Source organism: Trichechus manatus, unplaced genomic scaffold, assembly GCF_000243295.1.
Source record: "Trichechus manatus latirostris isolate Lorelei unplaced genomic scaffold, TriManLat1.0 scaffold00063, whole genome shotgun sequence".
In the NCBI taxonomy this organism is placed as follows: domain Eukaryota; kingdom Metazoa; phylum Chordata; class Mammalia; order Sirenia; family Trichechidae; genus Trichechus; species Trichechus manatus.
The window spans coordinates 9,264,542-9,281,652 of record NW_004443999.1 but is presented as its reverse complement, the minus strand read 5'-3'; the positions used below and the strand labels follow the sequence as shown (position 1 = coordinate 9,281,652).

General features: G+C 46.0%; 1 protein-coding gene across 2 annotated transcripts in view; it reads right to left on the bottom strand.

The window, feature by feature from the left end:
* GRP (gastrin releasing peptide) overlaps positions 1 to 5,239 on the bottom strand; it is a 16,207-nt gene extending 10,968 nt beyond the window's left edge. For both annotated transcript variants that reach the window (XM_012556383.1, XM_023733936.1), the window contains exon 1: positions 5,101 to 5,239. In XM_012556383.1, the coding sequence (XP_012411837.1) occupies positions 5,101 to 5,239 (139 nt within the window). The remainder of the gene's footprint in view (positions 1 to 5,100) is intronic.
* Positions 5,240 to 17,111: the final 11,872 nt, after the last annotated feature.

Genomic DNA, 17,111 nt, shown 5'->3' with positions numbered 1-17,111 from the left:
GAAGATAATGGTGATGGAATAATTTGGAAAAGGATAGTGAGAATAGCAGCACAACTGGAAGAATGTAATCGATGTCACTGAATTGCACATGTAGAAACTTTTGAAATGGTGTAACTTTGGCTATGTATATTTTCACCAAAAAAAAAGTCCTCCAAGGTCGGGAAGGGAGAGTGTTGACATGTCTTGGGGTTGTTAACCAAAGTCATAGAACAATATGTGTACTGACTGTTTAATGAGGAGCTATTTGTTCTGTAAACCTTCATCTAAAGTACAATAAAAACATTTTTTTTTAAATAAAGATTATCTCAGGGCAATAGTTTCAGGGGTTCATTCAGCCTCCATGGCTCCAGAAAATCTAGAATCTATGAGAATTTGAAATTCTGTTCTGTATTTCCCCTCTTTTATTCAGGATTCCTCTATAGAATCTTTGATCAGAATGTTCAGTAATGGTCACCAGGCACCATTCAGTTCCTGTGATTTCATGGCGAAGGAGGCAGTTGCTTATGGAGGCAATTAGCCAAACATCCATTTCCTCCTCCTATTCCTGACTCTTCTCCTTCTTCCTCTGTTGCTCCAAGCAAATAGAAACCAATCGTTGTGCCTTGGATGGCCTCTTGCAAGCTTTTAAGACCCCAGGCACTACACAACAAACTAGGAGGTAGAACAGAAGCACAAAACACATTGTTAGGCCAATTAACTGGGATGTTCCGTGAAAGCGTGACCCTAAATCTCCAAACCAAGAAACCAAATCCTGTGAGGTGTTTGGTTGTACATAAGCAGCCTTAGCAGCTGCTCTTTTTTGTTGTTGTAAATATATCTATCACACAACTTTGGCCAATTCAACTTTTTACAGGTGTACAACTTACTGACAGCAATTATATTAATCGGCGGTGCAGCCCTCCCTTAATCAATGTGATTTTTCCATCACCATCAACAGAAACTCAGTACTCCACAAGCAATATGCTTGTATATGTATTGCAATTTACAGCTCACAGAATTTTAAACAGGATTGTTTCTTTTGATCCACACCATAATAAGCTGGGGGAAGACAACACTTGCCAAAGGTCACACAGTTGTAAGCAAAGGATTAAAATCAGCTCACAGCCCAGATTCTACTATATCATATTCGTTTGAAGTATCTTTTAACTTCCTAAGACTATAATGCAGTTAAAACTCGTTCTGCAGTCTGGAAATAAGGATACAGTCTACAAAAAGGCTCTCTAATATTATAAAAAGGAATTGGGATCAAATATCATGACTCATGACTCATGATGTGGCTCAGAAAAGTGCCTTCTGTGAATACTGGGAGCCTTAAAATCAGGTTTTCCCGTATTACAGTGCGAGTGCTTGCCAGGTTGCTTATCACATGACAGATCACACAGTCGCAAGACCTTACTGAGAACACGGGCTCAGTTCAAGGACTAGAATCCTGAAGGATTGGCTCCTCGCTTATCGGCTTGGTCAGCTTGGTGTCTTAATGTCTACTCAATAACCTTGCCTTCAGCCATCATGGTGATTGTTTTGCACAACTTCCCAGGAAGTAGTGAAGCACTTGGCTTTATTTATGTGGAGGAAATTGAATCATGACAATGGGAAAGCAGGATTAGAACCCTGATGCTCCCAGTAATGACCTTAGTCACTCTTGCCCTCCCTAATGGCCTATTATCTAGTTACAAACCCGTTGCCGTCGAGTCGATTCTGACTCATAGGTAGGATGCTATAAATGAGAAAGTGAAGCAGAGGGGCAATGGGAATATTTTGACACACAAGAACTTCATTCTTGCTGGATCTGGATAGTTTTGTGGACTTGCCTGAAATCGAAGGACAAAGAAGTCCTCCATTCTGTAATTGACTTAACAGAGATCCTTATGACCTTGTACTGAATTTTTGTACAATATTTGCACCTATGGTGGGTGAGTAGTGTTCAGCCTCCCAGGCCCACTAACAGGTTATTAATAAAAGCGCCATTTATTACATCCCAGGAAGCGCACACTCTCTGGCTCCTATTTCACTTTGAGCTGGCTACTGTCAACCGATCATCTCCATGGCAACATGGATCCAATGCCCACTTCTACCTGTCCCCGTCCTCATTTGTCAAATGTCCATATCAAATAATAATAATGGAGCTCTCAGAACAGACACAAAGACAAGCACTTGAAAAAATAGAAAACCTTGGCCGGAGGGAAAAGCTTTGGTCCTTTTTAATCACCGCCACTAAAGGGCAGGTATGAAATGCAAATCAATTTTCTAGAAGTCAAAAACTTGAAAATGATCCTAATTTAGGAAAATCTGCATTAAGACCTAGATGAAAATGTTGAGTACTTCTAAGAACTAGTCTTACTGGAGCCACACAAACTCTATTTCACAGTTTCTGGGACAGTCCTATAATGTTAAACCACTCTGCAGTTGAATCCTGGTGTTTCAGAATTCAGCCTCCGGAGGTGTGCCTCACCTCCAAGAGAGCCACAACTTGGATCATTTCACGGTAGCCCGGGAGATATTTACCAGGATTAGGCTTTGACAGGTATTTTCATCTCTCAAACAAAACATTGTCACGAAGAGCATGCCAGATAAGAATCTATCAAGTTTCTAAGCTGTTTCTCTCTGCTTGAAGAAGAAATTCACTTACAAACCTGCAAATGTGTGCTAACAGCTTCCTCCTAGACACCAATGTGTAGATTTAGTTGGAGATAGTTTAAGCTAAGCTGCATATCTTCCGTGATTGAGGAGCACAGATTATTCACTTGGGATAGGTGAAAGCTAAATTAACCATTTAGCAGTCACTCATTCTTGTCAACACTCACGTTTCAGCAGAGGGCTTGTCTACCCAAAGTGAACTTTGTCTCAACCAAGATGTGTGTTTTCAGGCCCAAATGTGATTTTCTGTTGCACCTCCCTCTTTCCCTTGCTCCTCCTCGACTCCACACAGCCAGCAAAGGGAGAAAAAGAAAACCGAGCTTGTTTGAGAACAAATAAGAAAAGAGTATTTGGGGTTGCCTCTGGTCAATATACTTTAGGGCTGGGGATCCCCAAGAACTACCGTGAAGGGTGATTAAATGCCAGACCCCTAAATATCTGGGACAGATAAGCTCCGGAGCTACAGCAAATCAGGGTTGGCTTGCACCAGAAATAATGTGGTACTGGCTTCTCAGCAAGGAGCCCTAGCGGCACAGTGGTTAAGAGCTTGGCTGCTAACCTATAAGTCAGCATTAGAACCCTCCAGCAGCACTCTGTGGGATCAGAATTCAACTTGACAGTAAGGGGTTTGGATTTTTGGATTGGCTTCCCAGCTAACTCTCATCATCCCTTTGACCTGCAAGAGTTATCTAATAATAAGCCTTTTTAGTACAAAAAATGTGAAAGAGCAGTAGGAGGCTGGAAATCTGGAAGTTTCATTCCACTTTTCCAGCCCACTGGCTGGTGACCAGGAAATAGCCACTTTCTCTAAGCTCCCAAAAGCCCTTTTAAAGAAAATTGTCAATTCTGTTTGGCTTCCTTAACACCTTGTAAGTACCTCCTCCTTCTTGAAATGCAGGGTTTCTCAGCATCACCTCTCCCAGCCTCTGCCCTGCACACCAGACTCTGGGTTCCCCGTCGCCCCCATAAATCACAAACACCGTCACCCCCGGATTTGCAAGACTTGGCAAATAATTCTTTGAACAACAATGAAAGCTACCCTATTCCAACTCGGAGCTCTTGATTTCTCTGACAAAGGCAGAGACAGCCTAGAAGAGCTAAGGGTCAGACTGTTCCAGCCCCACCCCTGCCCCTAAATTCTTCCTTAAAAAATTGCTGTTGAGTCGATTCCCATTCTTAGCGACCCCACAAAGCAGGGTAGAACTGCCGCATAGGGTTTCAAACGAGCAGCTGGTGAATTTGAACTGCGGACTTTTTGGTTAGCAGCCGAGCTCTTAACCACTGTGCCACCATGGTTCCAAATTCTTCCTAGGCACTGGAAATCTATTAATGGTTGATTTTCAATTAGCAGGTACCTTTCCAACACACCCTCCCCAGCTCTTAAGTAGATGACTAAGAACATAGTGAAACACACACACACACACACACACTGTATCTCCTTAGAGGGTGGACAGCTTCCCAGGAAATGTTGGAGCTGGCATTATGGGTGTGGGGAGTCGGTTTCCGAGGAAGGTGGACGCTTTGCATTTGTGAGGGGTGATGTTGGGCGAGGCCGAGAGCCCAGGATGATGTTAGAGGAGGTCCCAGCTGCCCAAAAGCTGAGGGCGCGCGCTCTCCACCGGCCCCGCGGACCTCGCCGCCGGGACCTCGGGACTTCGGGGACAGGGACGGGGGACCCTCCAAGCCCGCGCCTGGAAAGCAGGAGTCGTTGGCCGAGGGACCTAGAGAGGAGTTAGCGGAGCGGCGAGGTCGCGGATCTAGAGAGGAGGAGAGAGGAGCGGGACTCAGAGCGCAGAGAGGCCTCAGAGCGCAGAGAGGCCGGGGCAGCTCGGTTCCCGCAGCGCGGAGCCCTCTCCGTGGACACAGGGCGGCCTGGCCAAACGGAGGAGGACAGACAATCTCTACAGAAGGACAGAGAACTCAGAGAACCACAAGCAGAGGCAGGATGCAGGCGCTGCCCGCTGCCCAGATTTGAAACCCGGGAGAGCGCCCCGCGCCCCGGTCCCTGAACCTGCAGCTGTGCTGGCGCCGAAACGCAGCCTGGACTTCAGCCCCCGCGACGGGGGGCGAGGCCACCGGGCCGGCCAGAGCTAGGGACGCGCTCAGGGGCCCGCTCCCCAAAGTTGCTCAAGGAGGGACCTTGCAGACAGGATTAGTGTGGGCTGATCAAGGAGGCGTTGGGCGGGTGCTGAGGGAAGGTGGTCTCTGTCTGGGGTGTGGTCTGGGCAGCTGCTCGAAGGCCTGGGCGTCCTGGGGAAGAGGGTGCGAAAGAACCAAGGGACCACACTGCTGGAGTCGCGCCTGGGGCTGGTGAGGGACCCACGGGCTCCCCGGGCTGGGGACGGGTGGCGTGGAGTTTGGGTAGAAGAGTCGGAGCACAACCAGCACCCCGAGCCGGTCCCTGAAGCGCCGCGATGGGAGCCCCCGTGGCTGGTCCCTGAGATAGCGCGCGGGGACACTCACCCACTGCCCAGTGGTTGCCGCGCGGGTACATCTTGGACAGCACAGGGCCTCCGCCCGCCGGCACGGGGGCGGTCTGTCCCCCCGGCGTCTGGCAGAGGATCAGCGCTAGCAGGACGAGCTGGAGCACGCGGCCGCACATGGTCCGGCAGGGAGCCCGGCGCGCGGCGAGGCGGGCGAGAGCGCGGGAGCAGCGGGACCTCGGAGCGTCGCCGCCGCTGTGCCGCCTCCACTCCGCCCGACTTTATACGGAGCCCGGGAGGGGCTGGGGGCTCTGCACCGCGGACCCGGCGCTCTGACGTCTCCCTCCAGCGTCCCAGAAAACCATCCATCTCCCACCGTGTGATGACAAGTCTGGGTGTACCCTGCCCTCGCTCACTGCCCCTCGTTGGTCCGCCCCACTTCTCCCCATGGGATTCATTCCTCCGCTCCCGAGCCTTCGCGCCAACACAGTTTAGTGAACTCCCCCCTCCCCAGCTGCAACGGGCGCCTCCCGCTTTAGTTGCTTTGTGCTCCCGCTAGGGGGAGCGGTGACCCAGCGGCCTGATGCTGGGGGCGGGGCGGGGGGAGTGGGCGCCTAGGATGGCTGCTTCAGGCAGGGCTCTGCTGGAGGGCTTTGGAACCGTTATTGAAAGAGCTTCAGATTCTCCAGAGCTCCCTGGGTGGCACAAGCGGCTTGCGATCGCTTTGAACCCTCCCAGCGGCACTGCAAAAGAAAGGCCTGGCAATCTTCTTCCCTAAAGACTGCAGCCAAGAAAACCCTATGAAGCAGTTCTACTCTATAACACATGGACGGGGTCGTCATGAGTCACTATAGCCTCCACAGGCAATAGGTGTGTGTGTGTGTTTGTGTGTGTGTGTGTGTGTGTGTGTATGTGTGTGTTCTGATTCTCCAGGCCTTCAGCCTCCATAGACCACCTTCTCACCACCACAGCCCATAGACACCCAGACTCTTGTCTCCCACTTACAGACACACACACACACACACCCACACACACTACACCACCAGCAGCAGCACCCTCACCCCACCCCGGCTTTCAGGGCTGCTCCTGCCCATTTGTATGAGATGGAGAATGGAGTAGGAAGGACCAGTTCTGTGAATAAAGTGAACAGTACTTTTATTATACACATCCCCTCTTTCACAGGCATCCATATAATGGATGAAGATGCTGCTTCCGTGCCAATTTCCTTAGGCTGTGTCTACCAGAAAGCTCCAACTGTCCCTAAACTGCTGTCACACACGTGTCTAGAGTTGCTTAACTTCCCTCTGCTGTTTTCGAAGAATGGTCACCGGCCCAACTCCTGAGGTTCTAAATGCCATGGATACAAAGGGGCCGGGCACCATAGCAATGCAACAATAAATAGAAGCTGGCAGGATGCTGTTGCCCACGTTTTGGCTGCCGAAGCAGGTGGCGTATTTGCGTGTTCCTGCAGGCATGTTCCTCACCACGTGCTGGTGAGTTGCCTCTCTGGTAGATCTCTGGTGTTCCCTGTCAACACAGTGTTGATGCTGAGGAAGCTGAAATTGTGCGTGCTTTTCACTGAATATCTAATGATGCAATACATTTGTGCCATTCATGGGTGATTACACATGCATGTTGTATGGCTGAGTATTCTTGGGCTTGCAAATGTATTTCCATGCATGTGTCTGGCTATAAACAAAAAACAAATTGCTCGTTTCAAGATCACTAATAGTAGCCAAGGAAATACAGTAACACTATCCTGAGGGAATGATCCAAGTGAAAATCAAGAGGAAAGAGTCCAAAATTGGCCGAAACTCCATCCCCTCTGGGTTCCCATCTCTGTGTTCCATCCCCAGGCTCTGTCAGTAAGCAGATGTTACATTGTTAGGTAAGGCATCTTTGTAGGCTTGCTGCCTCCCACTTGGCGGTGAGCTTGCCTGAACAGGGACATGGTCTTGTGTGTGCCTGCAGAGAGCATGGATCACACAAAAAAAAAAAAAAGAAAGGAAGGAAGGAAGAAAACACACTTGTTGCCATAGAGTCAATTCCAACTCATAGCGACCCTGTAGGACAGAGTAGAACTGCCCCATAGGGTTTCCAAGGCTGTAATCTTTACGAAAGCAGACTGCCACATCTTTCTTCCGCGGAGCGGCTGGTGGGTTCAAACTTCTGATCTTCTGGTTAGCAGCAAAACGCTTAGCCATTGCACCACCAGGGCACCTGCATGGATGATAGTGGTACTCAGTAAGTGTTTGCTGAATGAATAACTGATCTAAGAAATGCTCAGGTCTAAGTGCCTTCTACAACTCCAGGCCTTTGGAGGAGCATTAAACCCTTATCTCCCCAGATTAAGTTGTAGGAAAAAAAAAAAATGTTACTTCCCCTTAATTCCATCAAGGTTATTTTAGAATCTTTTTTTTTTTTCCTTTCTTTTAATTAATTTTTTTATTGTGCTTTAGATGAAGGTTTACAGAGCAAATCAGTTTCTCATCAAACAATTAATACACATATTGTTTTGTAACATTAGTTGCCAACCCCACCACGTGTCAACACTCTCCGCCTCTCGACCTTGGGTTCCCTGTTATATTTTAGACTCTTTTAAATGGAGTTCTCCCCCACAGAACTGAGGGAAAACCACCATAAAAACATTAAAGCATAGAAATAATTCTATAGAAAGCTCAACTCCTCTACTAATTCCTGTAACCTATTGCTTCTTGTGTCTATTGCAGGCCAGGAGGTACCCGGGCCCCTACAATCCGTCTGCTCTGACTCTGAGCACCGCAGCCCTCAAGCTTTTTGTCCTAAGACTGAGGCTTGGACATGTGGCTTGTCTGGCACCACTTGGGGCAGCAACCATACAGATCTTGTTCAGGGCTGCATCCCCTGTGCCCAGCCCAGTGCCGGGCACAGAGAAGTGACTCAATAGATACGAATGGATGCATTGTCTTGCAGGTATAGGAGCCTGAGTCCAGTCCCCTAACCAGAAAATACAATCATTGTTACAAGTTAGAGAAAGAAACCATTACAACTTTGATTCAGCTAACACTGGATGAGCCACAGTCAGTCCTGGTTGGATGTCTTCTCATTGTGCCTTTCAACATCTTCATCACAGCGCTGACGGAGAGAGATGATTAACCCCACTGACTTAGGGGAAAGCTAAATGTGTGTCTATTCCCACATACCTTTGGCTTGCTACATGGCCACTGTGTCCACTCCAGCACCCTCTATAAAGGGGCAACTTTCCACGTAGCCTCCTGACTTCTGCCCCTGTTGGGAACTGCCTCCATCTCGCAGATTCTTGATTCCTGATTGCCAAGAGAGAAGTATGGTTGGCCCAGCCATTATTGTGATCCAGCTCCCAGGCTGAAGGTTGCTCAATAGCTCAAGGATGCGTGAGCCCAGTACATCCAATCAGCTGTGGTCACAAGGGCAGAAACACACGGTGGCAGTAGCCACTGCTCTGGGCTCTAGGTGGGGCATGTTCCCTGAAATGAAGGCAGGGGCAAGGAGGGTACCCAGATGTTTCATAGACAAGGGCCCTTTGCCTAGATCCTCAAGCACAACTATATAGTGCCTGATATTCCATCACTTGTGCTGTTTCCTTTTAGCCCCATAATTCACAACCATTTCATCACCAAAGGCAGTTTTATTATTTTCTCCCATGGGGTTTGTGTTTTGACAGGCTTTTTACTGTTAAACATGCCGTATTTATTTAATTTCTCATTTTTATTCATCAAAGACATAGGAATGGTCCATCAGAGTTTTTAATCAGGTTGAAATAGCCAGGATTATCACAGAGAGTTAATGTAATCCAGCCTAAATCAATGAAATATTGCATTTTAGTTATTCTTTTCAGTGCCTTCATGATTGTTGGTATACTCTAGCCCATTCTTGCAACCACTGTGTATTTTGAGGGCTTTCCATCCTAGAGGGCTCATCTTCCAGCACTATATCTGACAATATTCTGTTGTAATCCACAGGGTTTTCATTGGGTAACTTTCGGAAATAGATCACCAGGCCTTTCTTCCTAGCCTACCTTAGTCTGGAAGCTCTGCTGAAATCTGCCCACCATGGGTGACCCTGCTAGTATTTGAAATACTGGTGGCATAGCTTCCAGCATCATAGCAACACACAAGCTACCACAGTGTGACAGACTGAGAGACGGGTGGTAATGCTAGGGTATAAGGAGGGTTAAACGAGATCATGTGGATCTATTGACTGACAGCTACTTTTATTATTTTTAATTAATAATTATGGGGAACTGTAATTAGGACAAGAAGGATCCCTAGTGGTACAATGGTTAAGCGCTCGGCTGCTAACTGAAAAGTCAGCCGTTCGAATCCAGTAGCTGCTCCACAGGAAAAAGACGTGGCTGTCTACTTTTGTAAGGATTACAGGCTTGGAAACCTTATGGGGCAGTTCTACTCTGTCGTATAGGGTCACTAAGAGTCGGAATCAAATCAACGGCAACAGTAATTAGGACAGCCGATTTCTGTCTTAAATTGTGAGTTTCAAGATGGCATCATTTCCTTGTTTAGTGCCTAACTCAAAGCCATTCGTTAATTTAATCCTCTGAGGATGTGATCATACAAGTCATAGCTGCCACTTAGTGAGCATCTATTATGTGCCAGGAGCTGTGCCTGGTGATTACGTGAACTCCTCATTCACTCTTCACAGCAATCCTACAAAGTCGATGCTATTAGTCCCATTTTATACAGGAAGAAACTGAGTCTCAGAAAGATTAAATAACTTGCCTGATACCCAGATGGTAATTGGCAGAGCCAAGAATCAACCTCAGATTTATCTGATTCTGAACTCTGCATGTGAAAAATCTGGTAAGAGTGAACTGCTTTGTTGTTCTAGGACTTCTCTGAGGCTTGACAGATTTCACCATCCAGAAGGCATAAGACAGGTATTAAAGGATAATTTAAAAAGTGATATTGGAGATAATTTCTAAAGACCTTTTGGTGAAATCTCTCTGCAGACTCCTTTGTTTGCTTGTTTTCCTCCCTTCCCACGCCCACCCCACCCTGGCTGTAGATCTGTGCAGACCGCCTTCCAATTTGTATGTGGAAGTAGGCGGAAGCAGTGGGAACATACAAATTTGCTTTCTGGAGAATAACACAGGCTCATAGTTTTGGCTACAGCAAGGATGGTCAGAGTCCCAGAATATAGCCCACGATGTCTGCAGCTGAAAATGTATTTCTGAGATTTGTCTACTAGAACACTTAACACACAGTCCTCCTTGAAATCCGGGTATTCACGGCACTTTGCTGTTTACCTTCGATGGTCTTCTGAGTTCCTGGAAGACAGGAGAGGGAGATTATCCCAGACTAAAGAATGGAAGAAGCTTTACAGTTTATCTAATCCAGGGTTTTTCAATCTCAGTACTGTTCATATTTGAGGCCAGCTAGTTCTTTGTTGTGGGTAATTCTTTGTTTGGCTGCCTTGTGCACTGTAGGATGTTTGGCAGCATTCTTGGCCTTTATCTACTAGATGCCAGTAGCACACACCCCCGCCCCCCGCCAAAGCTGTGATAACCAAAAGTGTCTCCAGACATTGTCAAGTGTTCCCTGGTTGAGAACTCCTGGTCTAATCTAACTGCTTGTCCTCCTTGACTCATCCTTGCCCTGTGCTCCTCCAGCCCACACTTGACCATCTACAGTGCTAGATACTCACTGGGTCTCAAGGCTACCCATCCTGTCTTTGGAGAACACGTCCATCATGTAGTCCTATTCTGCTCTACCCTCTATTCCTCATGACACTCCCTCAAGGGTTTACACTGTCATGCCCACTCTCTGATTCTTCTCTATACCAGATATTCCTGGTTCCTTCAACTGCTCCTCAGTGGGCTTAGTGCTCCAGCAACCAGTTGCTGTCAAGTCAATTCCGATTCATGGTGACCCCATGTGTGTCAGAGTAGAACTTGTGCTCCATAGGGTTTTCAGTGATTGATTTTTCAGAAGTAGATCACCAGGCCTTTCTTCAAGATGCTTCTGGGTGGACTCGAACCTTTAAACTTTTGGTGAGCAGCCGAGCCCATTAACCATTTGCACCACCCAGGGACTCCTCAGTGTGTCTACTTCCCCTTTAAAGTTGATAAAGTGGGAGAGAAGGGGGTGCTGAGAGTGACCACAAAAGAATCACTTCTTTGGATCACCTCAGGGGGAGCTGAGCATTGGCCAAGAGATCTGTTAAACAAGGAGCACTAGTTTCCAGAATCTTCCACAGGTATATTCCCATGTCAGTAGGACTCGTAGTTAAGGGACCTGGGAAAATGAAAGCCACTGTATAAGCAGCTGCCTCCTCCAGGTCAACCCTGCCTAGAAGGCTGGGAGGCTTTGAATGTTATACCCACTCCTCAGATAACAAAGAAGCGAGGGCTAAGGCAGTAAGTGGACCAGAGCAGAGTAGGTGATGCTGTAAAGTGTGGAGCTGGCACAGTTCTGAGCAGAGCAACCCTTGTTGTTCTTTCTTCTAAAGACCTATCTGCAAGGGTTGTGTTCCTCAACCTGCCTTTCTCCTGGGGCATTTGCAAGGAAAAAAATTTAAAAGACTATAAATGCAAAAACATCTTATAGACTATATGCAAAGAGCAAACTCCACAAAGGCAAAGTATGATTATCTCTAAATCATCACACACCCACACATACACACACCCAGCTAGCTGGCTTCTCCTGCCATAGTTTTTCAACCCTAGCCATGCAAAGTTGCAACCAGGTTTAGTAGCAAGTACCTGAGGAAAACATTATTCAGAAAAATCTCTGAAATACCATTAGTTTAACTGATTTGACTTATCAAATCAAGATACATCTATCCATCTCTCTTGCTCCCCATCTTGATGACGCCTAGCACTGTGGCACCCAGGTATTCAGCCCAGTAGATTACATTACGGCAGAAATGAGGGGCATGGAGGGCCAAGCGCACACAGAGCCTTCGTGCATGACCTCCTGAGAACACTTGAGCAGGGGGTGGGTGCTGATGGCAGCACAGTGGTATCGAAAGGCTGTTGTGTGGTGTGAGTGGGGTTTCTCGCAGCCTGCTGACTAGTGTGATGAAGAGAATAAGATCAGCCCAAATGAATTATCTGATGGTCACTTAAAACAACCTATTTTAGTGCCTAATCTTATGATAGTATGACAATCCCTTCTACCAAAATTGAAATTTTAATTCAATTTTCAACTAGTGTTAATTCTTATAAGGTTCTGTTCTAGGGTAAACATACCACGAAGTTTAGTAAAACAGAAAGAATGGTTTTAATCAGCATATGTTCAAAGAGGCAAAAGCAGGAAACGGACAAGCATGCTGCCAGAGCCATGTCTGTCTGAGTCCAGGAAAATATTATAAAGCGCGTCCTTTGGACCTGGGGTCCCTACGTTGAGGAGCTCCTAGAACAGGGGAAGATTGATGACAAGGACCTTCTCCCAGAGCCAGCAGAGAGTGAAAGACTTCCCCTGGAGCTGGCATTCTGAATTCAGACTTCTAGCCTCCTAGACTGTGAGAAAATAAATTTCTGTTTGTTAAAGCCATCCACTTCTATCATAGCAGCACTAGATAACTAAAACACTACGCTGTAACAAATACGACAAGTGGGTGCCTTTAACAAACAGAAATTTATTTTCTCACAGTTTAGGAGCTAGAAGTCTGAATTCAGGGCACTAGCTCTAGGGAAAAGCCTTTTCTCTGTTGGCTCTGGGGGAAGGTCCTTGTCTCTTTTCAGCTTCTGTTTCTTGGTTCCTTGGAGATCTCATATGGCGTAACATCTATCTTTCCCCAACTGCTTGCTAAATCTGCTTCTATATCTCAAAAGAGATTGACTTAAAACATGTGTATACTAATATTACCTCATTAACATAACAGAGAAAACCTATTCCCAAATGGGATTATAGGGGTTAGGATTTACAACACGTAATTTTTGGGAATGCAATTCAATCCATAACAGGTGGGTTCTAGGAAAACTTCCTTCTTCCTAATAAAGGGAGCAGATACGGATGGCACCACCTTTGCACCTTCTTCCTGCCTTGAATGCAGCCATTACACCGAGCTGTAGCAGCCATCTTGTAAACAGGAGGGAAAGGCCAAGAAATACACAGAGACTTCAGCCCTGACACTGTTGAAGCGACTGTCATCACTAGTATCTGTCCACCTCTGTTATCTCATTACATGTGGCAAATAAACCTTATTTGTTTAAGTCACAGTTAATTAGGTTTTTGATACAGCCAAATAAATTCCTAATCCTTGTAGGGAGATGCCGAAAGGGAGACAGGAGCATACTGAAGGCAAATGTCCTGTTTCTTTGACTAGAGCCCATCTTGCCCAGAGATAGAATCCACCACTTCTTTAAAATTTGCTAGAAATCTCTTAGATTTTCTTAAAGATTCCCTCCACTGCAGTTTTTTCCCCCAAAGAATGTGGGTTGATAATCCTTTCTCTGTCAATTACTATGTGACCTTGAGCAAGACCCTTACCCTCCCTGAGTCTCACGATCCTCATTTGTGAAATGTGGGTAATAATATCTGGTTGTTGTGAGGGTTACAAAAAGAGCTAAAGTTCCTATAACAGAGTCTGGCCTATCTGTAGGAATTCAATAGGTGATGATAATGATGACAGAACAGTAGTATACCAAGGACTAAATCACCTTGTAGCCATACTAGGATCTTGACATACCCAGAATTCCATTTTCCTGTGGCAAAATTCTACCCCTCTGAATGAGGATTACAGGAGCAGAAGCTTTGCATCTGCCACTTTCGCTTTCCCTGCTGCAAAAGCTCCTAAAAACACAATACACTAAGTTATCAAGCCAGCCCCTCAAGGTGTGTAGGAGGAATACCAAGTTTCCCTTTAGCCTGTTCACCACCATCCACCCTCGGCCTCTCCCTGTACGTGTTATCTGATTACTTGGACCATCACGTGTAACCAAAATGAACCGTGTAAGATTTTCCCTTTTCCCATTAAATTTCATCTCATTTAGTTCTGACCAAGGTTTTCAAATGTCCGGGTCCTTTGGTAATTTTAACTTTCATTTCTCTTTTGTGTTTGCCATTTCTCACTTTGCATTATCTACAAATTTAATCTAAGTCCAATTTACTTTCTCCTTCCAGGTTGTTAATAAGCACTGTATATTGGATAATACAGTTTCCTGTATTGGGCCCTGTGAGATCCTTCATGATTCTTATGCACATTCAGATCTAATTCAAGATGCCCCTAATTATTACTTGCACTGGCTTTTTGTCAACAAAACCCCAAACTACTTTACCATCCAATCTTCCAGTCCCTCCTTCTTTAATTGCTCTATGAATTGCTTGGGTCAGAGGTTTCACATCAAATAAGTGTATAAATGATTCCCACTGAATTCCCCTGTGGGATTTCAAGTCTATAATTATGTTCAGAAATTGTTCTGCCTGTATCCAGGGGAATAATTTGAGGCTTTTGAATCTGTCTGGCTTGTTGCTCATTAGATTCTCCTCTACCATGTACGTAGAGATCAATTTTCTTATTAAATTTCTTAAATTCTTACCTGGAATGGCAGGCTAACCATGAGAACATTTCCTGAGTCATCATGTTGATGAATATTCCTCTGTGTCTTGAGTTTGGAACGAAGCCAGATCCCATGGTTCCTGTTATTTCGACAGTTTGTTGAATATTTTTGAGTCCCTCCAAGGTCTGAAATGTCCCCTACTTGTGTTTGAGCAATGCATTCTAAATATTCCTTAACTAACTAATAGCCAGTCAATATCTGGTAAACCATATATTCTCAACCTTGGCCAATTTGGAAATGTCTGGAGACTTGTCACAACTCGAGACAGGGAGGGAGTGCTACCAGCGTCTAGTGGGTAGAGGCCACAGATGCTGCTAATCATTTTACAATACGACAAAGAATTTTCTGACCCAAAATATCAACTATGCTGAGATGGAGAAATCCTGTAAAATCCAAGTTATTCTCAAACCTGCCGCCCTCCATCCCCCGTCGCCACCACCAAGGAAGAAGAGTGAATGATCTGACTGAGAAACAAAAAGGTCTGCTTCTGACCTGACTGGCTGGCCACTTCACCTTGCTGGACCGCAGCACCCTCATCATTAAGTCTGGGGTGGGACTGAAATGCTGTTGTTAGGTGCCATCGAGTTGGTTCCAACTCATAGCAACCCTGTGTATAACAGAACGGAAAAGTGTTCTGTCCTGCGCCATCCTCACGATCGTTGTTATGCTTGAGCCCACTGTTGCATCCACTGTGTCAATCCATCTCATTGAGGGTCTTCCTCTTTTTCTCTGACCCTCTGCTTTAGAAAGCATGCTGTCCTTCTCCAGGGACTGGTCCCTCCTGATAACACGTCCAAACTACATGAGACAAAGTCTCGCCATCCTTGCTTCTAAGGAGCATTCTGGCTCTACTTCTTCCAGGACAGATTGGTTCATTCTTTTGACTGAACTAGAGATAGAAAATTTCAAAATCCCATTTTATTTTCCTTCCCTTCCCTCCCCTTCCCTTCCTTCCTTCCTTCCTTCCTTCCTTCCTTCCTTCCTTCCTTCCTTCCTCCCTCCCTCCCTCCCTTCCTCAAATATTTATTGGGCCCCAACCATGGGCCTAGCACCTTCATGAATCCTGTGGATACACAAGTTAACAAAACAGACAAAAGCTTTACCCACAGGGAGCTGCCATCCCAGCTGGGAGTGAGACAATAACCTAGACGAGGCCCTTTGGACACCAATAGGTGCTGTGAAGAAAACAAGGCAGGGTCCTGTGGTCTTTACTGTGACCACTCCTTTCAGTGGCCAGAAACCCACTCTCGAGGGAGGTAAGGCTCAGTGTTTCACCACTGTGTGCTGTTGGGATTGTTAGCAATGCCATTTTTGGATGGCATATTCTACGACTTACCTACATTCCATGGAGAGACAAAATTTCCCAGATGAACAATGAATTTAGGCTTCACCAGGGCTCCCTTCACATTCATATAGGGGGAAACAACTGCTTTCACCCTCCAGTTGTCCTTTGCATAGGGAGCCACCACTACCTCTGGTGTTTACTGGGAGGCAGATGCTTAGTAAATACTACCAGGATAAATGCCAAGGCCTCCCTCCCTCGTGGCCAGGACTTTCCCATGGACCAGGACCTCCCTCTCCTGGTAGGGTCTCTGGAAGGCCTCAGAATATCTTGAAGGCCTGATTGAACTGATAAATATCTTCACCTTTCATTAATCCTCAGGTCACTGAGGGTGTGGCAAGAGTTATCATTAGTTAATAGATAGCTTCTGTTTCAGAGGGTACTTTTTTTAAAAGTCTGTTTAAACATTCTTGTGAAAAAATAGAAAATAGTCTGGAAGTGAGTAGGGAAAAAATTAAGGTCCCCCTCTTCTCCAAGCCTATCTCTCCAGAGTTGATCATTATGAAAAGTTTGTCTAGTATTTTCTGAAAGTTTATTATGCGCCTGTGAGGCAGTTACTATGTACAATTCCCATTTTACAGATGAGGAAACCAGGGCCTCCTTCACAAGCCCTTGATGACCCAGCTAGGAAGCAGTAGAGCTAGGATGTGAACCCAGGCAGTCTGCCTGCAGAGTGTTGACCACGCATGAAATGTGTTTATAGTTTCTATATCTCCCTTCGTTCATTGGGATCACATTCTACTCTGAAGCTTGCTTTATTCACTAAATAACATGTTAATGTTTTCTTGTCACTACACATAAATCTACCCTGTTCTTTTAAAGGGCCATTACCCCTTTGTGTGAATGCACTATCATTTATTTAACCTCCCCTCAGTTGGCAGTGGAAACCCTGGTAGCATAGCGGTTAAGAGCTTTGCTGCTAACCAAACGGTCAGCAGTTCAAATCCAGCAGGCAATCCTTGGAAACTCTGTGGGGCAGTTCTATTCTGTCATATAGGGTCATTATGAGTCGGAACCGACTCAACGGCAAAGGGTACAATTGGTGGTTATTTAGGTTGTTGACAATCTCTTGCTATTGCAAACGATGTTGTGATGAACACCCTTGGACATGATCTTTGTGTGCATTTATGAGTATCTCTGTATGGTATAGTCCTAAAAATTTACTTGCTGT